This window comes from Lepisma saccharinum, chromosome 23 (genome assembly GCF_977018435.1).
Source record: "Lepisma saccharinum chromosome 23, izLepSacc3.1, whole genome shotgun sequence".
In the NCBI taxonomy this organism is placed as follows: Eukaryota; Metazoa; Arthropoda; class Insecta; order Zygentoma; family Lepismatidae; genus Lepisma; species Lepisma saccharinum.
This window is the reverse complement of record NC_139251.1, coordinates 65126979-65154538: the sequence shown is the minus strand read 5'-3', so window position 1 is coordinate 65154538 and position 27560 is coordinate 65126979. Positions and strand designations below refer to the sequence as shown.

The 27560-nt window shown below is 38.5% G+C and overlaps 1 protein-coding gene across 5 annotated transcripts in view; it reads right to left on the bottom strand.

The window, feature by feature from the left end:
• The window catches only part of Hmgcl (hydroxymethylglutaryl-CoA lyase), a 143508-nt gene that overhangs the window by 9217 nt on the left and 106731 nt on the right, over positions 1–27560 (bottom strand). For 2 of the 5 annotated variants that reach the window (XM_083144806.1, XM_083144802.1), the window contains exons 2-5: positions 11723–11886; positions 8921–9044; positions 5375–5587; positions 724–912 (exon numbers count right to left, since the gene is read on the bottom strand). In XM_083144806.1, the coding sequence (XP_083000932.1) occupies positions 724–912; positions 5375–5587; positions 8921–9044; positions 11723–11886 (690 nt within the window). Of the gene's footprint in view, positions 1–723; positions 913–5374; positions 5588–8920; positions 9045–11722; positions 11887–11999; positions 12172–13586; positions 13683–27560 lie in introns of those variants that run through there. The other 3 variants (XM_083144803.1, XM_083144804.1, XM_083144805.1) reach the window with 3 other exon arrangements.

Genomic DNA, 27560 nt, shown 5'->3' with positions numbered 1-27560 from the left:
AGATTATGACATTCATTATCAAACCATGGCTTACTTTTTCTCGGTTTATGGTATCCTATACTTTCTTTAGCTGCTGATTCTATTGCATTACGTATGTGCTCCCAATTCTTATTTACGTCTGTTTCATTTATATTTTCATCACCATTTAAATCCTGCAAAACATCAAATCTATTTGACAGTTTAATTTGGTAATCTTTCTTAATTCTTTCATCAGTAAACTTTCCTGTATCAAATTTTAGAACTTTTAGATTTTGTTGCTTATGATTTATCACTGAGAGTCTTTCTCTTAATTTAGCAATTACTAAATAATGGTCACTGGCACAGTCAGCACCTCTATGTGTACGAAGAAAGGACACTCACAAAGAATACGCATGCCCAGGCTGGGATTTGAACCTGGGGCCCTGGTTCTAACCACTCAGCAATGGAGACAAGCTCCCATTCAATCGAGTTGCTTCCAATTAACTGATTATGGAAAGTAAAAATATCCATCAGTAGATATAATAGATCAGTGTATTACAAAATAAACATCACATTGGCCAATTTATCAGTGAAATATTCATATTAACGCATTCAAATAATTTCCTTAACATGCCATGCATCCTGTGGAAAAGAATTTCACCTTCACATATACAAATATAAAGCCGTTCTAGCATGCGTGCCGGCTAAGTTACTTAGAAACTAGCACTATCATATTGAAGAGACAGAAATGTTCAAAATACTGACCTCTAACGCTGTGAGAATATTCGGCAAGGCTTGACCGTAAGTGTCATGGCAGTGAACGCCCAGGGCCTCAACCGGGATCCACTTGAGTACCTCCTGCAGCATTGCTCTCATAGACCCAGGGGTGGCGATGCCAATCGTGTCCCCGAGAGAGATTTCATAGCAGCCCATTTTGTACATTTTAGTTGCAACCTGGAAGTAGGAATATATACATGTAATATGTTAACAGTATGTTTTCATTTTCTACTTCCTTACTCAAAATTCAAACATCTAATAAGAACCCACAAAAACGGCACAAGTATGATGTTTCCTACTGTTTCAACAAAGCTCACATGATGTAAACACAAAGTGCTCAATCATTTTTCAAGTTACAGTAGCTTTCATCCTTTAAATTGTATTTCCCCGGAATCCTCTTGTTGAAGGTTCTGAAAACAGGGACAAAGAGTTTAGTTGTGGGACCAAGACCAAAACTATATTTGACTTTATACTCATGTTGTGAATCTAAAATCTGCATCTCTCTCTCATTTCTCACACTGAAAGCCTAAAATTCGACACTAAATTAGAGTTATTGGCAGTGAATTAAAAGTTAAATTAGACTTGAAGTAAGCCTTGATGAAAAGATTCTAAGTTTTCGAAAGCTAACATCACTCTCATCTTCAGGGTACAAGTGACTACTCGAAAGCCTGGAATCTTTCCACATCTCGCCTGGTCGACACAGCCTGAGAGAACTGTTTCATTAAATTGAACTTATTCTAACAAATTCATATCTATTGTAAGGGTGTGTATGGCTTGAACCAGAGAACCAAAGTAATTCTCACCAGCAAGCTAAGCCAAGTAAGGCACTCTAACTTGCATGGTAGCAGTGTTGGTTCCATGTGGAAAGTTTGAAAATTCTACAAGAAAAATAGTGGAAGAGGGGCCAACGAATGGACCAGTAGTGAATTAAGCAGGTGAATCAATCTTGTTTCAGACAGTAAGGTGGTTCTGCAAGGATGTGAATGTAACTTTGGTTTGTGACAATGCCTACCTTTGGAGGATTTGCTCCATTGGCAATAGTTACATGCTTGTAAATAAAATTTGGGCTGTGGTAGAGAAGAAACTTTGCTGGTCATTTAGTCATCCATATCCCCATCGGCTCTGGTGCCAACCCAGCATCATATAAAGTGGGTACCTGGAGGAAACTCTAGGGAGTAAAGGCAGCCAGGGGTGTGGTGTTGATCACATCACACTCACCTTCAGCCGTGATCAAGAAAGTGTGGGGCCCTAAGCCCACACCCCCTATACACCTTCATGGTATGGTGCATAGCACTTAGCATTTTTTTCTTCCGCTACTTGGAGTGCTCTTTTGTCTCAGGCGTGTAGTGATGAACCCAAGCTTCATCCATAGTGACGTAACGCCGCAGAAACTCTTGAGGATTCCTCTGGAAAAGAGCCAAACATTCAGTGGAAGTCACTGCGGAAACGCATTTTTGCTTCGATGTGAGCAGGCGCAGCACCCATCTCGCCAAAAGCTTCCTCATGCCCAACTCTTCAGTGAGAATGTGGTGTACTCTGTCAACTGAGATGCCCACTTCATGAACTATCTCCCACACTTTAAATCTTTGGTCACCCAGCACCATATCATGGACTTTACAATATTTTCTGGTGTGATGGTGGTTGGTGGATGTCCACTGCAGGGGTCACTTCAACGCTGTCCCATCCAAGCTTGAACAGCGTTGTCCAATTTTTAACAGTGGCAAATGATGGGGCAGTCTCTCCCAACACTGTGTGCAATTCGGCATTGATGGCTGTCGCAAATAACCCTCCATTGCTCTCATGGCGTCTACGAGATGCCAGAGAGTCTATCAGTAATGATAACTTCTGAAACGAGGTAGCTCAGGTATTCGCTGGCCCGGTACCTTTCTGGTATGAGCAAATGATTATTCAGAACGAGCTACGACAGTTCAAGTTTGTGTGGTGAGAAGTTATTAGTGATATTGTCTGCACAGAGTCTCTCAGATGCCACGCGAGTATTCGTGTTACAAAATCATACATACAATATCTGTTCATTTGTGCCCAAAACAAATAATGTGTTTTATTCAACTAAATGTAAGTTTCTGTTGTGTATTGCTAGAGTTTTGCATTTTTATTAAATATGTAGGTTTTGTATTTTAGAACAAGAGCGACGGGCGATATGTGCATACCCTAGAGCTAATAAATCAAAATGCTATTCTAAAACAAAATTACAATTAAATCCAATTTCAAATATACTTTCAATATATTATCCAAATCAACACAATGTAACCCATTCTCCCCCTACTAATAAGCTGCACCTTGACCTGAAATATATTCCAATAAAAAAAAAGAATATATATATTTAAATATTCAAATTACGGCGGTATACAAACTGATATTTACAATAATAGGCCAAATAAAACGTGGAACATCGATTACGGGACAGGTTCCTCTAAATAGAATAAAGCACCGCCAAATTCTTTGAGTTTCAAGATCATAACTAATACTACTCAGACCAAATTTACAATGATAATAATAGGGTATCTAATCCTAGTTTAATACATCACCTTTATAGAATTAATAAAAATAAAGAACAAATTATATTAAAAATTTCACCTAATAAATAAAATATAAGAGTATTATTTATATTAATTATTTTATTTATTAGATTTTTATGTTTTATTTCTCAACGTAGGCATTTATTAGTAACTCTATTAAGACTTGAATTTATTGTATTATCCTTATATTTATATATAACTTATTATTTTATTAATAATCAGGAGGAGTCTTATTTTTGTTTATTATTTATTTCATTTTGTGTATGTGAAGGGGCCCTTAGCTTATCTGTTATAGTGTCAGTTACTCGTACTCATGGTAATGATTATTTTAATTCTTTTGTATTATTGAAATGTTAAAATATATTTTTTATTTTGTATTTTTAATCCTTTTGAGATTTAATAGTTCTTTGTGAATGGTGGTCCAAATTTCTATTATTTTTGGTTTTTTTTTTGTTTTTATTAATAGTGTGGGTTGGTATAGGGGTATGAGGGGCTGGTTATTTTGGTAGTGTACCTCGAACTCTGCTAATGAATATTTGTTGCATTTGTGCCCAAAACAAATAATGTGTTTTATCCAACTAAAAATGTAGGTTTTTGTTGTGCATTGCTAGAGTTTTGTATTTGTATTAAAGATGTAGGTTTTGTATTTTTTTAATAAATATATTGGTTTGAAAACAATTCTGTTCATGCTTCGGTTCATCTGAACCACAATAATCCTCAAAAAAATATGTTTTCAATGCAGGTCATCACGTGAGTCTGTCAGACGCTACGCGAGCATCAGTGTTAGCAAATTTGGCACGAGCAAGGGAGGGTTAATCCCTTCTTCACCAGAAACTTGATGACTACACAAACTTCCTTTTGTTCCATGTTGTCACGTCACTTGCACTTTTGCTCCGTCACGTGCCTATAGAAACCAGACTATTGGAAGAGTGGCGATGAAATTTTCCCTGCACATTCAGAACAAATGTTGCCATGCTTTTCTACAAATTGCAATGCCATCTCTGACCGATTCTTAGAACTTTCCGAACAACCCTCGGCAGGACTACAATTAAATGAAGAAATCCAAACCTGTTTATAACATTACTATCAAGCTATTCTTATCATCTGCATTTATCCCTTTTATCTCATGAATAGAACTTCTGCAAAACAGAACTATATACTGTGTAGACATTGAAGTCTAGAGTTGTGTAACCCTACTGTAAGGTTGACTTGTCTTCAAACATAGCCACTCATTTCAAAACTAACTCTTACTTCCAATAACTGACTAAATTTTAAAAAAAAAATGTTTTGGTAAGATTCAATTTCCTTGGCATGTAGCCTTTCTTTCCCAAGTTTCACCACATCGCATGGCTTCTTCAAGGGGTAGGTTACAATCCGGTAGCAGTTGCCTTGCCTCCATATCCAGCTGGCAACTGGAAGGATGTGCATTGTGACAAGGCAACTGATACCGAACTGCCTTTTTAAATTGTGAAAAAAAATATTTTATCATGTTTTAATGCAATCTTGTTCTATCTCCTGAAGAAGCCACATGCTTGCAATTAGAAATTCTTTTCAACATGGGAAAAGAAAGATTATCAAAGTGAAGAAATGTTGGCATGAGGTGTGAGTTATGCTTTCTTTTAAAAATACATCGAAATTGGACAAAGTGAATGGGACGAGCAGGGAAATGTTATGAGCTTGATATGAAGGCTGGGGCGTAAGTCATGGCAACTATTTTTTTTTTTTTCATGAGAACGCAGGACCTGCACAAAAATTCAAAATATACAAATGGAAGAACATGCTTTATGGAATCGAACAATTTATAAACAAGGCAGGTCATGTGTACCAGGGTTTAGTAGGAAAGTGCCAAAAAACATTAAAAAAGCTTCGTTGCACATGTGTGTATTAGTCTCAAGGGTACACTGTCAGTACAAAAACAAAAGAGGCACAAACGAAGCACCCTATTAACCCTCAAAGTAGTACCCAAGAGCATCCACCACATGCTGCCAACAATGCGCAACACAGTTTTCCAGTGAATGGGGAAAAAATAGTTGCCATGACTTATGCCCCAGCCTCGTATCTACCTCAAATGCCTTTGTAACTGAAAAATAGATGTAGCTTACCTTTGCAACTGCCGTTGGTGAAATTGGCCCTTCGTATGGACAACCACACACACAAGACACGTAGCCTCGCACTTTAATACCCTTTTCTTTGGCTACAGTTACAACTTCCTCAAACCTTTCGAAGCTCTGGTCAATGGAGCAATTGATGTTCCTCTGAGTGAACGTTTCTGAGGCTGCTCCAAAGATTGAAACTTCTTTAGCCCCGGCTTTCATCTGGAATGGAACAAAACAGAAAAAAATGACAGCCATAAGGTTTGTTATTCGATAGTTTTCCACATTTACTTGACTTTTTCATGGATAGATAATGAAAGAAGAGCACTTACATACTGGGAACTGCAGCGTTAAAAGTATAAAAGTAGGTTTAAACCATGCTAAGTTTAAAATTATGGTTGAGCACATAAGAATTAATTGGTTTTGGATTATATTAACTGATACCAAAAGACAATTTTCCAGTGTTTTGGTCTCTTGCAGCACTAATTCATTTGATTTTTGTTATTTAGCATCGTGTTTCTGCCACTTTTGTCTAATCCCGACGATGAAGATGATTGATGATATGGTGAAGCGACCCTTGCAAAGAACACCCATGGCCAGAGTGGGATGCAAACCTAGGACCCTGGTGTTGCAATTTGATATGCTAATCGCTCTGCCACGGAGGTTGACAAAATGCTACATGACAGTTTTGATGAGTATAATAACCCAGAAATTTTGAAAAATTCAAAGTATCCATTTATTTTACACAAATTCTGTGTGAAAATCTATATTTTCTTATTCCGTATTTTAATAACCTAATCTAATTCTTGAATATTTTAAAGCTAAACTATGATAAATTCACACTTATAAATTAATGACATTTTTAAACAACTTTAAATTGTTACAATTTTCAAGCATTGGTATCAGTGGAACCGAGATCAGTTTAAAGCATTATCAGTTGAACCTTATTAAATTAGTTGCTGGAAAAACATGTTTTAACTTTCACCTTCTACATATACAACAATTTTAACCTTCTCATGGACACCTACTTTTGTACTTTTGACACTGCAGTTTCCGACATGCAAGTGCTCCTGTTTTACAAATCCCATCCCTGAAGAGCCAAGTTAACTTAGAGAAATACAGGATAAAAACCTCAAGATGTGCCAAGGTGAGTACCTCTTTTATATTACAGCAAAACACTGTAATGTGGCATTGTAACCTAACAGAACTCACTAAAATTCATGAATGACTGCTGGTTTCTTTCTCCCCAACTGGTGACACTTCACCTAGCACATCCAATCTTAGTGGATAAAACACAAACCACCATCAGGATTACTCATTTTGGCAGAACACTTTCCAGGCAATTTTATAATAACTTTTCAGACCATTCATTGGTGCTTCAACACTGTTCAAAATAAATGAATAAATAGACATTTCATGTTATTACAATGCATGGTTAACTGGCAGCTATGATCAAATGCAACTATGTTGGACTTCGCTTATGTCTGTCTGTCTGTTGTGATTGAGCTGTTTTGTATTATGCATAATCATATAGCGACGAGGAAAAACAAATATGTTCAATAGTCTCTTGTAGATCACAATAGAGTTAGTTGAGATTCCTCATGCATCATGTTGAAGGATTATTAACTCTTTAACCGCTTTGTTAATTCTTTGGCTGGGTGAGCAAGGTGGATATATCCATCTGTGATTTTCTATGGCCTGTACGTAATGGGTACAATGAGTTAAACGATGGAAACTTACACTGTTGAGTTAGTTGCAAGTTTTCTCGCCAGGAGAGAAGCATGCTTCAGTAGTTTTTGGGCATTTTTCATGTTGGTTCTTGCATTGTATTTGAGTGCTGATAAAGAAGCTCTTGGCGTTCCTCAGTAGAAAGCTAACCGTGAAGCTTTGTTTGCGAACTTTCTTCGTTGTACTGTTTTGCAATGGCTGAAAGCAGCAAAAGAAGACGTTTACCTGCTAATGAAGTAGAAGTGCTTTGTGAAAGTGATTTTAGTGACAGACTGACAGTTGGTTAGACACAGATGTGGAAGAAAGTGAAGCAGAAAATTCGAGTTCCGATGTTGAAAGCAGCACACCCCAGCCAGTGCAACAATCTACATCATAATTATTTGTACGCACCGCTACAGCTCGCAATCGGTTTCAATTTACTGGAAACTGTGGTGTAAACGTACCACTTATACAGAATGATGTAAGTAGTTATTCCTGTATTTCTTTGATGCTAATTTAAGCGGCATGATTGCTGATCAAACTAACTTGTATGCTCAAGAATATATTGCATCGCATTTCATTTGAAGGGAAAATCTAGAGTTCACACGTGGACTGATACAACATGGGAGGAAATAAAGACTTTGCTTGGGAGATTTAGATTGTGAAATTTCTAAACCGAAAGCAATTATTAGATACTATTGAGTGAAGTACATTGTAAACAAGTTATTACTTATACCATTCAATAGCTATAGAAACTACCCATTATTATTCGTACCAATGTGCATTATTATTGTAATATAGTTAGAATATAGTTTTTGAAACCATGTCAGAAAATTTAAATACATGAATTATGCTAGCAAATGCATTTAAAATCCACGAAATAACAGAGAAGATCAATACAGTAAACCTAAAATGCAATAATGACGGCAAAAAATACTGAAAAATGACCTAAAAGCCAAAAAATAAAAACAATGTTTTTTTAGTTCTAACTTATGGGAAGCAGACTGATATCAGGTTTAGCATTGCTCTCAAGGCTCACAATAGATGATTATTTTTCTTTATTATTTCTAAGATAAAGTATAAAAACCACCTGTATATCATATGGAATCATAAAAACGTGCTAACTTGGAAAGAGTTCTTAATTTCAATGATCCGCACTTGTACATACACAAGAGTTTATGCATGCAGGGTGTCTAAAAAGACACGAAACCTAGACTTTGAACGTACAAAAAGCGATAGAGACAAACTCTCACTGGGTATTAACTTTGTGTATGTGGATATTTTTTAAACATTAAACAAGACATTCATGCTGTACATGAACGTTCAGTATGCATTACATACAAGAAAACATGACTGAAAGACAGCTGTTGAGTCACTTGCAAAAATTTTTGATGTGGTGTGTGTGGATATTTATCAAATTCACAAAAGAATGATAATTTTCATATATGCAGTTTATGCATTGCACACAATCTTATGTGGTTAATTATGTCATATTCATTTTTTTAAATTATGAGCTGTAATGGCAACATTGGTCGAGTCAGAGGGAAGTACCAGATGTGCCCAACATCTGGATATGTTATTCAATGAGTGCCCAGATGAAATAAAATATTTCAAATTTATCGTACAAAAAACTAACTTACACATCTTTCTGTTTCTACTCCTTACAAAAACTTTTTAACATCTTTATTAACTTTTTCTGCATACTTAATGTTCATGTAAAGGATGACTTTCTTGTTTAATGTGTGAATTTTGTCCCTATCGCTTTCTGTATAAAAGTTACGTACGTTCGAAGTCCCAGTTGCGTAACTTTACGGACACACGGTCAAGTCTGAATGGCATTGTACTTACAGCAGCATCGAGGCCCTTAGCATTTGGTACTAGAACGGGATAGCTGACACCCGAGCACTTCTTCACAGCTTTAAACACTTCGGTGTGGTCAGCCATTTGGGGAACCCACTTTGGAGAAACAAAGCTGCCAGGTAAAGAATTAAAGGTGAGCAGACAAAGTTATCTTAAGACACAAGTAATGTTCCATAATTAATACTACTAAGAATGAAGGAATAACAAAATGTAACAGATTATTAATCATGCACCGGTACAATGTAAATGTGTAATAAGTAGTTTATAACTTCATAAAAGTTATTAACCAGTGCCATACAGGAAGCTTACTTGCCTGAGGGTGGTACCTCAGAAAACCAAACATTTCTTTATCACTAAAATTCAAGAAACCATTTTGATATTGAATCATTCCTTCCTTTCATGTTATACAGGTGCAGTTATATAATTATTATTATAATAAATGCAGACAATGGTGCACCATACAATTACAAACCACGGGTAAGAACAGGTAATAGTTTTTCTTCTATGTATGTATTGCTTGCATTCTAAAATTATTTCTCTTGTAGTATACGGTTATTACAAGCATGAAAACACAGTTTTTCGATGTGATGTTTCAGGAACGTTCACCTGAAAAGTCACAACGAAAAACTGTGTTTTCTTGCTTGTAATAACCGTAAACTACAAGAGAAATAAGAACAGGTAAGACATATAAATGGCTAGCAGACCATACACAAATAAAACTTTGGTACTATTATTGCAATCTTTGTGATATGTCTACGAAAGAGTCACCTAGCACAATTACACATAACATCAAAACAAGACTGTTCATGTGGGGAAATAAATCAAGATACCATCTCTTTTTAGAATCTCCCGAATTTGGTAGGGAATGAGACAAACTATACAATGGTATAAACCAGCAAAATATTCCTTTCCCCCTATCCTAATTTCAATCCTCACAGTTCCACTCCGGTATCATTTTATAATACCGGACAATTCTTCAATGTCTTTCATATTTCACATACTCACTAATTTAGACCTCTTAATCACGAATCTGCAGTTAAAATTTGGTGCTCAGGTGTGGAACTTGCAAAATAACGTGTAGAAGTTTGCGTTTTTGCAATACCAAAAAAAAAAAAAGCATAATTTCGTTAATAATTCGAATAGTCACTAATTATGGAGTCCTGATGAAGTATCTGCAGTTAAGATTTGGTGGTCATGTGTAGAAATTTTAAATTAACGTGTAGAAGTTGTAAAATAACGTGAATAACCACACTGATTCTTGATACACAAACAACAATGAGAGCCATTTTTCTCATATGAACAAGTGACGTTCGCAATTCGTTACGTTGCATTTAGTACCCAAGGTTGCTAAAGTGTTGTGCAATATGCGAGACCTGCTATTCATTACGTTGCGTTCAGTACACAAGGTTGCTAAACTGTTGCGTGATAAGTAAGACCCTCAGTTGTTCATGTGAGGAAGATGGTGTCTTTTGAAGGAAGGAAGTAATGTCCATTTTCCGTAAGTTTTGCTTTGGAAAAAGCCATTTTTTAGTAGTTTCGGTTGGGTAAATAGTAATAATACGGGGGGCATTCCTTCATATTTCACATACTCACCTGATCACGATTCTGTGGTTGAAATTTGTCGTTTAAGTGCTACGAAAGTTACATTTTTTTAAGGTGCCTGATCGCAATTAGCATTAAACCCCTCTAACGATGCACAGGTAGCCCCACGAACCATTCATGTATAGCCCCACAAACCATGCAAGGTTAGGTTAGGTTAGGTTAGCAAACATAGTTAAAATTTGGGGAGGTAGTAATATCAGGAATATATATTTTGTTCTTTAAGTATTCGAAACGCAAAATCTTGCGATAAATAATGAGCAATTGTGCATTGTCGGTTGCGATCACAGACCCCCTTATTTTGCAAGTCCCACAGCGAAATAAGAAGGAAATTGGGGAATTGTAAAATCGCTCCCCCACTTCTCTTATATGGCTCCTTTATGGATATGCCAGAAGATGTAAATTGGTAATAAGAGTGAATAGTGAGGGTTTTTTTGTGTGCATGTGTGTGTATGTATAACGTGCACAGTGAATTTATACTGTAAGATCCACATAACAGTTCAGATTAGATGACCAAAACAAACTCACAGCCAAAATGGTCAGAAGGAAGAAGTAATCGCACAAATTGCCACCATTAATAAAAAAATAAGAAGTAATTATTGCATGAGTGTCACACTCATATTTTATAATTCACCGGTTGCTACAAATGAAACATAGTAATGTTGCATCAATCCTATTTTTTGTATATATAGGTGCAGTTATACAGGGCCCACCATGTGAATTCTTCCTCCCATGTACATAAATAAACTTCATGATTCTATGAACAAATGTAATACAGAAACATCTGGAACACCCTAGGAAACAATGTAATTTATTTTCAAATTTTTAATAAAAATATTCACAGTTGAAAAATTGAAAAAACAAGAGTTGGTGGGCCTGGCAGCCCTCCACCTCAGGTAAGCTGGGGTTAACATATCATATCGCTTATATATTTCTTAAAAAGAGGTGGCATTTAATGTGCTCTTAAAAATTCGGTGTTTCACAGAAGGCAATATGTAAAAAAATTGTCCACTGCACGTGCTCAGTGAAATAACAATGACATGCAAATCTTAAATAGGAAGTTGTGCTTGTAACACAGAAGCAAGCAGTTATTTCTTGAATAAAAATATATAAAAGTATGTACTCCACTTTGATAAGTGTTTTAACAGTGCTTGCCCTCCTCCCCCACTTAAAACTTAAATAATATTATACCTTGTAACTTCAATAGTTTTTAGCCCTGATGCAGAAAGCTTGTTGACAAACTCAATCTTCACATTCGTTGGTACGATCTGTTTCTCGTTTTGAAGGCCATCACGTGGTCCCACCTCAACAATGCGAACTTTACGTGGAAAGGTTGGCCGAGGAACACTCAATGTCTGGTGAGGAAAACAAGACAGCAATTAAAAATTAATGATCATTAAAACATAAGTTACAAGCAGCATGCAACACATCAATCGATAATAAAACGTGCAGAAGGAGTACCATTTACCTTACTATCCTCATCGATTGATATCCTCTCACATTGCTTTGCAATAGCTTTCAGCAGTTGCCACATTATATATAATAAGTAGTTGTAGGAGCTTATTTCTCCATTATTTCAATTATAGTACTTTTATATGCACACATCTCTTCACTCATTTGTCTTCGATTTAAAATCATGTCTGGAAAACAACACAACCACATAATTATTTTTATATGACCGTTACACCTAGAAATTCTCAATGTAAAAATTTATAAATGTAACAAAATGGGAACGAGTTTACAATACCGGACCACTCTCCAATTTCTATGAAATTTCGCCTACTCACTATTTGTGAACTCCTAATCACGAATCTGCATGTAATAATTGGCAGTCAAGTATGGAAAACGAAAAAAACAAAAAAAAAACTGTTTTCTTAACGTAACGTAACCCTACCATAAGAACAATAGCTCCACGGAAGACGCCATTTTTCCAACATGAAGAAATCAACAGGCAAGACAAGGTATAGTTCTCTTAGCTAAAACATTAATTTTTCTTTGTATTTATGCTAATGGAACCTAACCTAAAAGGTCTAACCTAACCTCGTAGGCATTCCTCGTCTGACGTCAGCAAGACTGTTGTGTGTAAAGCAAGACCATTAACAAATTGGGAAAGAAAGATGGTTCCGAATTGCTGTGTATGGACAATCACCGCGGTAAATCGATTTTACAAGTACTACACGTAAATGTACAATTTTAACAAGTGACCGCCAAATATGAACTACAGATACGTCATCAGGACACCGAAATTAGTAAGTAGGCGAAATTTTATAGAAATTGGAGAGTGGTCCGGTATTGTAAACTCATGCCACAAAATGTTCATTATTGCATACACTAACATAAAATTAGTTTTATTTATTATCTTTTCAAGGAATTTGACAGGTCTGAATCCTTAGTGAAAGAAACATACTGTTAGCGAGTAAATACTACAGAACATATATAAATTAACTAGATATAACTTTTAAACAGTGACACAGTATGAATACTGTATGCTATGAAAATAAAGAAACAGACAAGCCACATTCCGTATTACAAAGAAACTAGCCAAAAATCAGCAACCGTAATTGAAATACACACAATTTGGTTTATGCATATGAGAGTGCTATTTCCGGAACCGTTATTTCTTTTTCCAGTTTAATAATGAAGAAGTGAGACAGGAAGCATAAAGCAAATATGTCAAATGGTATTTTCCATGCTTTTCACATAACACACGCTTATGCATGAACACGGGGAAAGAAGGTCCAATATGAAATGATATCTGTACGTAAACAAACAAGAGCTACACACACTGTATCTGGTAGCCATACAATACCGAAATATAAAGCAATTCAAAAATTATATCAGGCATGTCACAATTTGCTGATATTTCAACAACGAAAGAAGAATAGCAATTTTTTTAAACGTTTCATTCACGAAAACTGAAAACAAATTTTTCGATCTTGTTGAAAAATCACCACAACAATGTTTCATACATTCAGTACTCCGTAAATCATCTGACTTCTGTTGAACGTGTGTGTATATATACATATACCAGTGATATTTTCCATACGGTACTTACTCCTGTCGATGTATATTTTATGTAAAGAGGTTTTCTAACCGACAACCTTCTCAGAACACACGCCATAACAAAACAGCTGACGAAAACAAACGAATGCTTGCTTAGTGTGGCTCCCTTTTCGGACAACACTAGAGCAACGTTGCGTTCTGGCCTCACCGGGAAATGCTTTTATTGATTTAGTTGGTGTTTTAAAGTCCACTTTATGCACAGAAAGGTTAATTGGGACTGGACCTACAATTTAAAGTGGGATTCGAATCAGTATATGTCTCCACCGGGTATCGAAGAAATGCTTTCATTGTTTTCTAAATACCCAAGTTCTTAGGCTAGGCTAGTGTCGTCTGCTGCAGTGTGGAAGGGATCAGTGTTGCCACTCTGTGTGGCTGAAATTTCCCACAAATAAAATATTTCTCTCCATGTGTCTCGTTGTTCGAGTTCGGCTTTGCCAACTTTGCGCAGGCCTGAACCTACAGTTTAAAGTGGGATCCGAAGCACTTGTGCCCCCACCGGGTATCGAACCCGGGACCCAGTGGCGTAGCGGCCGACCTCGCAACACCCGCACAATGCGGGGGCGCCCAGAGGAATAGGGGCCCCGAAATATTATCTATGAAATAATAACTTGATTGAATTAAACAGGTTTGGGGGGCCCTCCTATCACCCCCATCAAATCACACCCTGCATACTTTCAAATGACAAACTTCTGATTTTCTGTTCCATCACATTCGAAATGAAATCTTGCCTAGTGGACAGTTAACAGTTAACTGTGTTCCGGACATTTGAACGTTCGCGTGATTGGGAAAAGAGCGCGCGGAATTTTATTTAAATACAGAATGTTTTTCTCGTGGCAACTTTTATAGCGCGAGAAGTGAAAAGAACACTGCAAGTGTGTAGTTGTGAACTGAGATCTCTGGGTATGGAAAATTGATTGTGCTATCGGCAGCAAGTTGCAGTTAGTTATTCGTGGACTGTCTTAATCTGTTCTTAAGATTTGTAACATCCTCTTAGCAGACGAATTACGTGGCAGCAGCAAATTTGATGCTTATTCTTACTGCTGACACGTGTGTGGCAGCAGACTCGGCCTTTTCTTTGTCCCTTTACACAATGCATAGTAAGGACAGTTCATTTTACCCGAGGGGTGATAATCTCTCTAACCTCCTCCTTCTCGGAAGAAATAATCAGTCCTCAAAATAATCGGTTATACTACGTAGGTTCTGTTTTGTACACAACAGATTTAAGGTCTACCCAAAGGAAAAAATCGTTTGGATACAAATCAGGCGATCTCGCAGGCCATTCGATGGTACCACGACGACATATCCACCTATTGGGATAATGTTTGTTCAAGTACTCACGTACGTCCCGGCTGCAGTGTGCAGGACATGCATCTTGCTAAAAAAAAACTATATTGTCCGCTTCAAATTAAGGCACACCGTTGACATCGACTGAGTTTTCTACAAGGTCCGTTACCAAAGGATCCATTGTGTCACGTAGAATTTGCAGGTACAGATTACCGTATAAATTGCCATTAAGAAATAGGGGTCCAATTATGTGGTTTCCTAAAATACCTGCCCACAAATTAACCTTATCTGGTCTTTGCAACATGGGGATTAACATTTGCCCATACTCGAACATTGTGTTTATTAACATAGCCATTTAGGCGAAAAAAGTTCTTTCGTCACTGAAACAGATGTTGTGTAAGAAGTTCTCGTTGTTAGCAATCCTGTCGCACATAATTTCTCAAAACTCAATTCGTCTATCGAAATCATCATCTCCTAGTTCTTACTTTATCTGCATTTTGTAAGGATGAAATTTGTGTAATTTTAACACCTTACTGATAGAACTCCGTGGAGTGTTACTTGCTTCTTCTATTTGTCTGAGGAAAGATGTTTCAGAGTTTACAGTCAAGCGTCCTATAACTTCCAATGCTGTTGCCTAATCGATGTGAGGTCGTCCTGGACTTCGTCTGTCATTGACGCTTTGCGTTTCACGGAATTTTTTTGCAAGGTCTGAAACATACTTATGGTCAATACTAGGGCATTGGGGATACAATTCGTTAAATCGTCTAGCAGTGACAAGGTAGTTTCTGCCACATTCACCCAAAAGAAAGATAATTTCCACTTTGTCTGCGCCAGAACGCGCCCTTCCGGCACCATTCATTTTTCTCGTCGTTGCAACACTTTAACCATCAATACACACACGAACAGAACGAACCACGGGTAACGGAAATTACAGGAAACACGTTAGTAGAACACACTGTGTACGACACTATAACTCTTCTACGTCCAGTATTTCAAAGTCACTTCGAACTTTTGCGATCCGGTCGGTTTGCTTACGAGAACACAAGCAGAATGGTCCTGCTGAATCTTCATCGCGGTAGTAACACTGATTATTTGGTCTGGTTCGATACCCCGTCTGCGTTCTCCTTCAAACAAGTGAATGGGACTCATTTCGAACATCATCTGTAAATAGTAGGTAAGCTCAATTTGACTTTTAGTGGTGTACGTGTTGTAACATCTTGTACCTTCCCCTCCCCCCATTTGCCTTCTGTTGACATTGTACGTGTAACTACATGCCTCCTTCGCCATTTGCCTCGAGTTGCGATTGTGCATGTCGGTCCGTGTCCTCCTGGTAGCAATCTCAGGGGGCGCAATGATATGCGGTTTTGTGTGCGGAAGCTTGCCATCTCTTGGGGGTTGGGGGTGTACGTATTTGTAGACACTGCTAGGATATCGCCGAATCATACTACAATGTAGGAACATTTTTCCAGCTCCCACTGTTGTCTAGGATTACTACTGTAGGAGTTAAGAGTCCTGCCCAATGCTGGTCATGTTCCATATTTGATTTCACGCCATTGTCAATTGGAGCTACGTAGAGACCCCGGATTTGCTGTATTATTGTTGTTATGATAAGACCTTTCAAACGACATATTCTTCGATCCCCTTGCTATTTGAAAAAATTGAGTCGACCCCAGCTTACCCCCTTGTGGGGGCCCTGGGTAGGGAATGGTTGGCCTCAAAACGTTTCACCCTGAACATCATGGAATACGTGTTTCGCCATTTCTTCGTATTTACAGCCGTTCTCACAATACGCAGGGTGGGGTGAGACTTTATGGACACCCTGTATAACATGGAGGATGAATTTTGTAACTCCCAGATGAAGAATGTTACTGCGCCACTGAACGTACCACACCTATGCACCATCCAAGTTCACAAGTTCAGCCACCCGAAAAAATATCCTGTGTAGGCCAGTGCATTAATATTAACTGCTCCTTCTACAAGAAGGACGTTGGGTAATAAAAGCACGTGTTTACACACTCCACGATGTTTTCGAATGTGAGCGTCTTGGGCGGCAACCGTTTTTTCGTCAACTGTTGATAACGCTTGACATGGAGACAGAGGGTGATTCAGTTTGCATGTCAGATAAGCCAAAGCTCGTGCAAAACATTCTTATCTTCGGGTCATAAGTTTACTTGAATGGTTCAAAAAGGTCAACGAGTTGCTTATCAATTTCTCTAAAAAAATCTAGGAAAGACCATTTTTATATTTAATTTATTTGAAGATAACCTTGATTCAGAGTCTTGGCGATCTAGTCGGTAATGCATCTAACTGTCACTCGGGAAACCCAGGTTCGATTCTCGGCGTGGATTATCTGGGATTTTCTCCGGAATTGTCCCTGTATAAAATCGGCTGCGGTGTTCATCCAGCCTCAAATAAATGGGTACCTGGGGGTAAGGGAGGTGATAATCATATGACCTACAACAATGGCCTAGATCGAAAATCTGTGGGGTCCTACCTCCACATGTCCCCTATATGTGCCTTGACACACACACATACTGATACAAACAAAGCGTGTGTATGTGTGTGTGAGAGAGATAAAAACATGCCGCCGAGGCATGTGTGGATCGGGCCCCACACTTTCACAATCTCGTGATGTCATCACATGCTGATGTTTACCTCTCAGGGTTCCCCCTCTCCCCCACCAGGTCCATTTATTATAGAGATTGGGTGAATCCCAGGACCATTCCATGCAGGTACAGTGCAACCTCAAAGAACCTGCCCGTGTGGCAGTCAGAAGTCTTACCAACTTTTTCTCTTTTTAATTCAGTTGTTTTACTCACTTTTCCGCTATATTTAATTTGTGTTTCTCTTAATATTTACATTTCAAAGTTCGTATTTTAACTCTCCAATTTTCCACTTTTGGCTAATTTGGGAAGATGGGGATGAGTGATTATATGATCGAAGATGGGGATGAGTGATGATATGATGAAATTGATGAATGGACACTCACAAACAACCGCGCCCAGGCCGGGATTCGAACCCTGGAAACTGGCGCCGTAGCGGGCTGAGCTTACCATTCCATTGGGAGTTTGGGCAGATTAATGGATGCTCTATCGGTATTGGTCGATAGAAGGATATACTGGTAGGGGTAGGTACAATTGCCGATAATTTCACCGATCTAAAAATAGAACTGAGTGTAAAATTCCACCTTTTGCTATTATTTTTATCAATAACTGTATCCTGTGAATGAAGTATTTAGGTTCTCAGGCAGCCTGTCAGTATCGTAGCAGAAATTCAAACTGCCGGCTACCGTTGCCCTATGACGCCAGGGGTCTCGGACTCGAATCCCGGCCCGGGCATGGATGTTTGTGAGTGTCCATTCATCAATTTCATCATATCATCACTCATGCCCATCTTCGCAAATTAGCAAAAAGTGACACAAAAAAGCGAAGTAAAATAAAGCAATCAATGAATCAATCAGAAATTCAAACAAGTCCATGCTTAATAAAAGGCAGCCTAATATTTCAATCTGGGCCTTGTTTTGAGAGGAATGCTTAACCTACTAATAATAATTAACAACAAGAAAAAGCAGATGTGAAGACTTTCACTAAAATTTTCCGCCTTTCATGACTACATTCACACTTAGCATGTCATATTACGTTTATTAATGTACCCCCGAAGGTAAAAAAGAATATTCCACGCGGAATGCAAAGTATTCCTGCGTTTGAGAATGTTCAGCTATCGGGAGAGGGGCCCGGGGCACTGTCTCGCCTCTTTATGGCAGCTTTTCTAGACCTTTCATTCTCTTTTGACTCTCCGCGTGGCTTAGAAAGTTTCGTTACATAAGGAAAGTGCTTCGGGTGACGCAATGCGCTTGCGCTCCAAGACATTGACCTTGTTTGCATCGACACAGGGGAGTAGTGCATATTGGGCGTTTCAACGCAATACTTGGTACGAGTGTTTTTGTAGCCTCTTTTTTATCAATTGAAAATCAGTTTTTGACATATAATGACAATTTTTTTGTCATGTTTTGTCGATGTTTTAGTGCTTAGCGATGTTTTAGCAAAATTTTCTATTTTTCTCTTTTTTTTGTACTCATACTTGGTACGAACGCCACGATCTTACGTGATATAACTTAACCTATTTATATTTTTTTTATGTATAGGTGTACATGATGAATCCCTAAACAGATTTTTCCTAAGTTTTACGGTTTCCAAGATAATCCCACTTCCGGTCGCCATTTTGGATTTCCGAGAATAGGTTCTATTCATACTTTTTCTCACGTATAGATGTATATGATGAATCCGCAAACAGATTTTTTCTAAGTCTTGCTGTTTCCAAGATAACCCCACTTCCGGTCGCCATTTTGGATTTCCGAGAATAGGTTCTATTCATATTTTACTTACATATAGGCGTACATGACGAATCTGCAAACAGATTTTTCCTAAGTCTTACTGTTTCCAAGATAACTAGTAGTGTAGTGTCCCCGGTTCACAGCCCGAAAATGGCGCTCGGTGGCGCTCGCAGTGTTACCAACTCCTCACTTGAAAAAATCACCAAGGTTTTTGGTCTAACCTAACCTAAAACAGCAAGGAGCTGGCAATCTTGCTTGAGAGTTCACAAACCGGAAGTGGGGCTCGGTGGGGCTTGGTGGAGCTCGCCACACACACACACACTCACTTTCTCTCCACGTTCTGCGCCTTATTTATTGCGCTGACGATGTTTTACAGCGTAGAAAACAACACCAAAACATCAAAAACTCATTTTGATTATTTGGAACTCGCCAAAACCTCAAAAACTTATTTTTATTAATTGAGGTTCACCAAAACCTCAAAAACTCCCACTTTCTCTCCATGTTCAGCGCTTTTATTTATTGCGCTGACACAGCGTGATGAGTAAATAATGCACTTTCTCATCCTTGAAGGATGAACGCACTGTATTGTAATTTTCCAAGTCCTGGTCAAATGTTTATATATTGTGACCTTTGTAAACCTCTCGGAACGATGTGATCTCTCTGCCACACACACACGCCTCTCATTATTTCTGTATTGTGATGTGTTTATTTTGGTATGGGAGGACAGAGGACACCGAGACTCGGCCGACACACTAAACCCAACCTCTCTACGCGTATTCTACGTCACCAAAAAAAAGGTTAAAGGTTCCAAATAACAATAGTTAAGAGTTTCGCCAATCTAGTAAAGTGGATTGGTTGAAATCTCCAAGGCGTATTTTTGCATTTTTTTTTCAAATATGAACACGTTAAAACTGAACTGTCTTGGATTTTTGAGTTTTGTATTCCCCCTGAGAAAATTCTATATAAAATAACATACCTGAAAATTATATTTGCAGTAGATTGATTTTTTTTGAGTTTTGTAATCACCTCAAGAAATTCTATATAAAATAACATACCTGAAAATTGTATTCACAGTAGATTGAATTCTTGAGTTTTTTGTATTCGCACACAAGAAATTATATATAAATAACATACCCGAAATTCTATTTACAGTAGATTGAATTTTTGAGTTTTGTAATCACTCTAAGAAATTCTATATAAAATAACATACCTGAAAATTGTATCGCTAGACATTTTTTGATTTCTGTGATTTTTTGGAGAAAGCATAATGGCATCCACCACCAGTTTCAATCGAAAAAATGATAAAACTGAATGTGTTACTTGCGAAAAATTAATATCTAAAACTAATATTAGCAAGCACAGTTCAAGATGTAGCGAAACAGATTCGAGAATTAATCGTTTGTTACCTTCTAAGTCTTGTGCTCGATGTGGAAAGATGATCAGCATTGCAAATTTAAGTAAACACCTCAAAATTTGCAAACTATCGATCGAACGAGGAACATTGAAAAGGAAAATCGATAATGCAGATACGGAAGCTTCCACTTCCAAGCAAATTAAATTATCTAATGAACGCAAACCAATTAGATCTGCATTCAACGACCAACTCCAGGATTTTTCAATTAGGTCAGAACCAGGCCGTGACATCCTTAGTTTCTTGGACGAAACGAAAACATCTGTACTAAATATTCTAAAAAATAAACTTGAAAACAACTCTATAAAAGTATATGTTGTTCTGTTTTCTGAATACGAGAAAGTTGATGGCACAACGAGTATTTTTTATCATTGTACAAAAAACCAGACTCTTCATTTGGCGGACGTCGAAAATTTGGACAACTTCTATTATAAAGTTACCAATGAGCTGGTTAAGAAACATGACGATTTCGAGGCTAAAGGGTCGGGATGGTCTCTGTGTGGAAGTCCTCACACGTTAACCGTTTACGTGAACCGATTCTCGCCTCTTCGCGCTTCCAGCTACATTCCTCTTCCACCGAACATTCAACACAAGAGGGCTGTGTTAAATATACAGAACAGCGATAACAAGTGTTTTCTCTGGTGTATATTGGCTGCACTGCATCCTGTTCATTGGTTAAATCATCCAGAACAGGTTTCTCATTACAAGCAATACGAGTCCGAGTTTGAAAGTGTAATGTTTGGCATCGAATACCCGGTGACATTGTCGGATATAACAAAGTTCGAAAATCGTGCGGGAAAACGCATCGCTATTAATGTATATTCCTTCACGTCAGATAAATATCTCGTGCATCCCGTCAGGATAAGCGATATTGACGATGACGATGCTCGTGTGATTAATCTCCTTCTCATTTCAAACGAGGATGTTCATCACTACACGCTAATTCGTTCTCTATCACGTTTGGTCAAAAGTCAAACAACCAAGCATGAACATTGCATCGAAGTTTGCCCGAGATGCCTAACCACGTTTGACGATCGAAAACAACTCAATTATCGAAATTACACCGGACGTCAAATTGCTATCGAGAAACTTGCCGAACATAAAATTTATTGCGGCGACAACAGACCGGCTAGAATGTTGATGCCCGAAACGAACGAAGTCGAAGAATTCAAAATGCACAAGGCATTGTTGGAACATCCTGCAATCATCGTCGCAGATTTCGAGGCGTTCCTCAAACCACTCTCCTACTGCGAACCGGATCCTGAAATTTCCTCCACAACGCCGTACCAGCTTCATCAACCCAATAGTTTCGGCTATGTTGTTGTGCGACGTGATAAAATAAATGAAGCATATATATACCGCGGGCCAAATGTAATCGAACACTTCCTGGAAAAAATGGTGGAGGAGGTTGAGGTAATTGGTAGCGTACTGCTTACATCAAAACCGATGACACCTTTAACTGAAAATGAACTTCAAAATTACAATTCCACTGAGGTGTGTCCGGTATGTGATCAAAGTTTCACTGATGAGAACAAAAAAATATTCCACCACGATCATTTCAGCGGAAACTACATAGGTGGAATTTGCAACACGTGCAATCTTAAAATCCAGAAACCTAAATTCATCCCCATATTCTTTCACAACGGAAGCGGATATGATTTTCACCACCTGGTGAGACATCTTGGCTACGATCCGAAACGTATAGGTGTCTTGGCCGAGAATGAAGAACGCTACATTAGTCTCAGCAAGCAAGTGTCGATTCCGGGAACGAAAAATACAATCGAGATGCGCTTCCTGGATTCGTATAGATTTCTCTCTGCAAGTCTGGATGCTTTAGCGAACAAACTCACCGACGATCAATTTAAAATAACTGGAGCTAGTTTTCCTAACGTAGACATAGAACTCGTTAGACGTAAAGGGATTTATCCTTACGAATACGTTAGTGATGGTTCTAAATTTAACGACGACGCTCTTCCACTTCCAAGAGAATTTTACAGCAGACTCAGAGAGAAAGGAATCGCGGACGAAGAATACCAACATGCGCAACTCATGTGGGAGAAATTAGGATGTAGGACACTCGGAGACTACCACGATGCCTATTTAAAATTGGACGTGACGATACTCGCGGATGTTTTTCAAGCGTTCAGGAAAACGGCAACGAATATTTATAAATTAGATCCAGCGTATTTCTACAGTCTACCGGGATTAGCGTGGTCGGCAATGTTATTCCAGACAAAGGTCAAGCTGGAACTGATATCGGACGTTGACATGTTGCTATTTATCGAAAGAGGGATACGAGGTGGAATGGTGCAATGCGTACAGAGACATGCAAAAGCTAATAACGTACACATGAAAGAAGATTACGATTCAAATCGAGCATCGAATTACATCTTCTACGCCGACGTTAATAATCTCTACGGACATGCCATGGTTCAGAAACTTCCTTACGGGGGATTCGAATGGTTAGATCCCACTTCGATAGACATTATTCATTTCGACGATAGCGAGTGTGGTTTCTTCGCAGAGGTAGATCTCCAATTCTCCGACCACCTGCACGACACGTTTTCGGATTTGCCTCCGACTCCCGAAATCAAATGTCCACCCGACTCGGTTCAAGACAAGCTTTTGTTAACATTGAACCGTAAACAGAGATACGTCGTCCACTACAAGAATCTCCGGTTTTTGATTGGGAAGGGTGTTGAGATAGTGAATGTTAGAAGAATACTAAAGTTTAAACATTCCACGTGGTTAAGACCTTACATAGAAACTAACACACAACATAGAACAGCTGCCACTTCTGATTTAGACAAGGACTTCTTTAAATTAATGAACAATGCGGTGTACGGAAAGACCATGGAGAATGTTAGAAAGCACGTAGACGTGAAATTAATTTCCGATAAGAATAAATGTCGGAAGTGGATAGCCGATCCTAGATTCAAGTCGAGAAAAATTTACAACGAGAATTTGGTACTTTTCAACCTAGATATAAAATTGATGAAATTTAGAAAACCAATTTACGTTGGTGCAACGGTTCTCGACTTGTCGAAACTTTACATGTTCGAATTTCATTACGACGTGATGAAACCCTTCTACAATGATAAGATATCACTTTTGTACACGGACACCGACAGCTTCATTTACAGCATACAAACACCTAACCTATACGAAGACATAAAAAATCCTTCCATGCTCGAGTATTTCGATACTTCTGCGTATCCTCAACCCAACAGATTTGGAATTCCATCTCGTAACAAAAAAGTCCTAGGTAAACTGAAAGATGAATGTAACGGTGATATTATTGTCGAGTTCGCGGGTTTGCGTTCGAAGATGTATGCCATGAGAACAGAGAGTAGCGTCACGAAGAAAGCAAAAGGTGTGGGCAAGAATACGGTGGAGAACAAACTCACTTTCTACGATTACATCGATTGCCTTTACTCACAATCGACGATACTAAGTATAGAACAAAGAATCCAAAGTGTAGACCACGTGATTACAACAAACGAAGTTAGGAAAGTAGCATTAGATCCGCACGACGATAAAAGATGTATTTTGTCTTGTGGAATCCACACGTTGCCTTGGGGACACTATTGTTTAGAAATCAGTAAAAATTGTAGGCAATGCAAATGAAAAAAAACTTTAACTGTCTCACATACACAATAAATAACTAGCAAGAACAATGAATCACTTTGGTTTCCGAAAGCAAACAATGGAGACTGTACACCGCACGGCAGATCATGAATTTCTACCTTCCATGTTATCTAAACTCAACGGCCTGTTGATCAATCAATTTTCGGAACGCTGCTCTTCTTGCTGGAACAGTGACGATTTCGGATTCGCGACGTTCGACGTGACGAGGAAACCCAACGACGGAAAATACAGAAACAAAATCAACGACTTTCTAAACGTTGCAACGTTGTGAGAAACGTTTCTCACAACGTTGCAACGTTTAGAAAGTCGTTGATTTTGTTTCTGTATTTTCCGTCGTTGGGTTTCCTCGTCACGTCGAACGTCGCGAATCCGAAATCGTCACTGTTCCAGCAAGAAGAGCAGCGTTCCGAAAATTGATTGATCAACAGGCCGTTGAGTTTAGATAACATGGAAGGTAGAAATTCATGATCTGCCGTGCGGTGTACAGTCTCCATTGTTTGCTTTCGGAAACCAAAGTGATTCATTGTTCTTGCTAGTTATTTATTGTGTATGTGAGACAGTTAAAGTTTTTTTTCATTTGCATTGCCTACAATTTTTACTGATTTCTAAACAATAGTGTCCCCAAGGCAACGTGTGGATTCCACAAGACAAAATACATCTTTTATCGTCGTGCGGATCTAATGCTACTTTCCTAACTTCGTTTGTTGTAATCACGTGGTCTACACTTTGGATTCTTTGTTCTATACTTAGTATCGTCGATTGTGAGTAAAGGCAATCGATGTAATCGTAGAAAGTGAGTTTGTTCTCCACCGTATTCTTGCCCACACCTTTTGCTTTCTTCGTGACGCTACTCTCTGTTCTCATGGCATACATCTTCGAACGCAAACCCGCGAACTCGACAATAATATCACCGTTACATTCATCTTTCAGTTTACCTAGGACTTTTTTGTTACGAGATGGAATTCCAAATCTGTTGGGTTGAGGATACGCAGAAGTATCGAAATACTCGAGCATGGAAGGATTTTTTATGTCTTCGTATAGGTTAGGTGTTTGTATGCTGTAAATGAAGCTGTCGGTGTCCGTGTACAAAAGTGATATCTTATCATTGTAGAAGGGTTTCATCACGTCGTAATGAAATTCGAACATGTAAAGTTTCGACAAGTCGAGAACCGTTGCACCAACGTAAATTGGTTTTCTAAATTTCATCAATTTTATATCTAGGTTGAAAAGTACCAAATTCTCGTTGTAAATTTTTCTCGACTTGAATCTAGGATCGGCTATCCACTTCCGACATTTATTCTTATCGGAAATTAATTTCACGTCTACGTGCTTTCTAACATTCTCCATGGTCTTTCCGTACACCGCATTGTTCATTAATTTAAAGAAGTCCTTGTCTAAATCAGAAGTGGCAGCTGTTCTATGTTGTGTGTTAGTTTCTATGTAAGGTCTTAACCACGTGGAATGTTTAAACTTTAGTATTCTTCTAACATTCACTATCTCAACACCCTTCCCAATCAAAAACCGGAGATTCTTGTAGTGGACGACGTATCTCTGTTTACGGTTCAATGTTAACAAAAGCTTGTCTTGAACCGAGTCGGGTGGACATTTGATTTCGGGAGTCGGAGGCAAATCCGAAAACGTGTCGTGCAGGTGGTCGGAGAATTGGAGATCTACCTCTGCGAAGAAACCACACTCGCTATCGTCGAAATGAATAATGTCTATCGAAGTGGGATCTAACCATTCGAATCCCCCGTAAGGAAGTTTCTGAACCATGGCATGTCCGTAGAGATTATTAACGTCGGCGTAGAAGATGTAATTCGATGCTCGATTTAAATCGTAATCTTCTTTCATGTGTACGTTATTAGCTTTTGCATGTCTCTGTACGCATTGCACCATTCCACCTCGTATCCCTCTTTCGATAAATAGCAACATGTCAACGTCCGATATCAGTTCCAGCTTGACCTTTGTCTGGAATAACATTGCCGACCACGCTAATCCCGGTAGACTGTAGAAATACGCTGGATCTAATTTATAAATATTCGTTGCCGTTTTCCTGAACGCTTGAAAAACATCCGCGAGTATCGTCACGTCCAATTTTAAATAGGCATCGTGGTAGTCTCCGAGTGTCCTACATCCTAATTTCTCCCACATGAGTTGCGCATGTTGGTATTCTTCGTCCGCGATTCCTTTCTCTCTGAGTCTGCTGTAAAATTCTCTTGGAAGTGGAAGAGCGTCGTCGTTAAATTTAGAACCATCACTAACGTATTCGTAAGGATAAATCCCTTTACGTCTAACGAGTTCTATGTCTACGTTAGGAAAACTAGCTCCAGTTATTTTAAATTGATCGTCGGTGAGTTTGTTCGCTAAAGCATCCAGACTTGCAGAGAGAAATCTATACGAATCCAGGAAGCGCATCTCGATTGTATTTTTCGTTCCCGGAATCGACACTTGCTTGCTGAGACTAATGTAGCGTTCTTCATTCTCGGCCAAGACACCTATACGTTTCGGATCGTAGCCAAGATGTCTCACCAGGTGGTGAAAATCATATCCGCTTCCGTTGTGAAAGAATATGGGGATGAATTTAGGTTTCTGGATTTTAAGATTGCACGTGTTGCAAATTCCACCTATGTAGTTTCCGCTGAAATGATCGTGGTGGAATATTTTTTTGTTCTCATCAGTGAAACTTTGATCACATACCGGACACACCTCAGTGGAATTGTAATTTTGAAGTTCATTTTCAGTTAAAGGTGTCATCGGTTTTGATGTAAGCAGTACGCTACCAATTACCTCAACCTCCTCCACCATTTTTTCCAGGAAGTGTTCGATTACATTTGGCCCGCGGTATATATATGCTTCATTTATTTTATCACGTCGCACAACAACATAGCCGAAACTATTGGGTTGATGAAGCTGGTACGGCGTTGTGGAGGAAATTTCAGGATCCGGTTCGCAGTAGGAGAGTGGTTTGAGGAACGCCTCGAAATCTGCGACGATGATTGCAGGATGTTCCAACAATGCCTTGTGCATTTTGAATTCTTCGACTTCGTTCGTTTCGGGCATCAACATTCTAGCCGGTCTGTTGTCGCCGCAATAAATTTTATGTTCGGCAAGTTTCTCGATAGCAATTTGACGTCCGGTGTAATTTCGATAATTGAGTTGTTTTCGATCGTCAAACGTGGTTAGGCATCTCGGGCAAACTTCGATGCAATGTTCATGCTTGGTTGTTTGACTTTTGACCAAACGTGATAGAGAACGAATTAGCGTGTAGTGATGAACATCCTCGTTTGAAA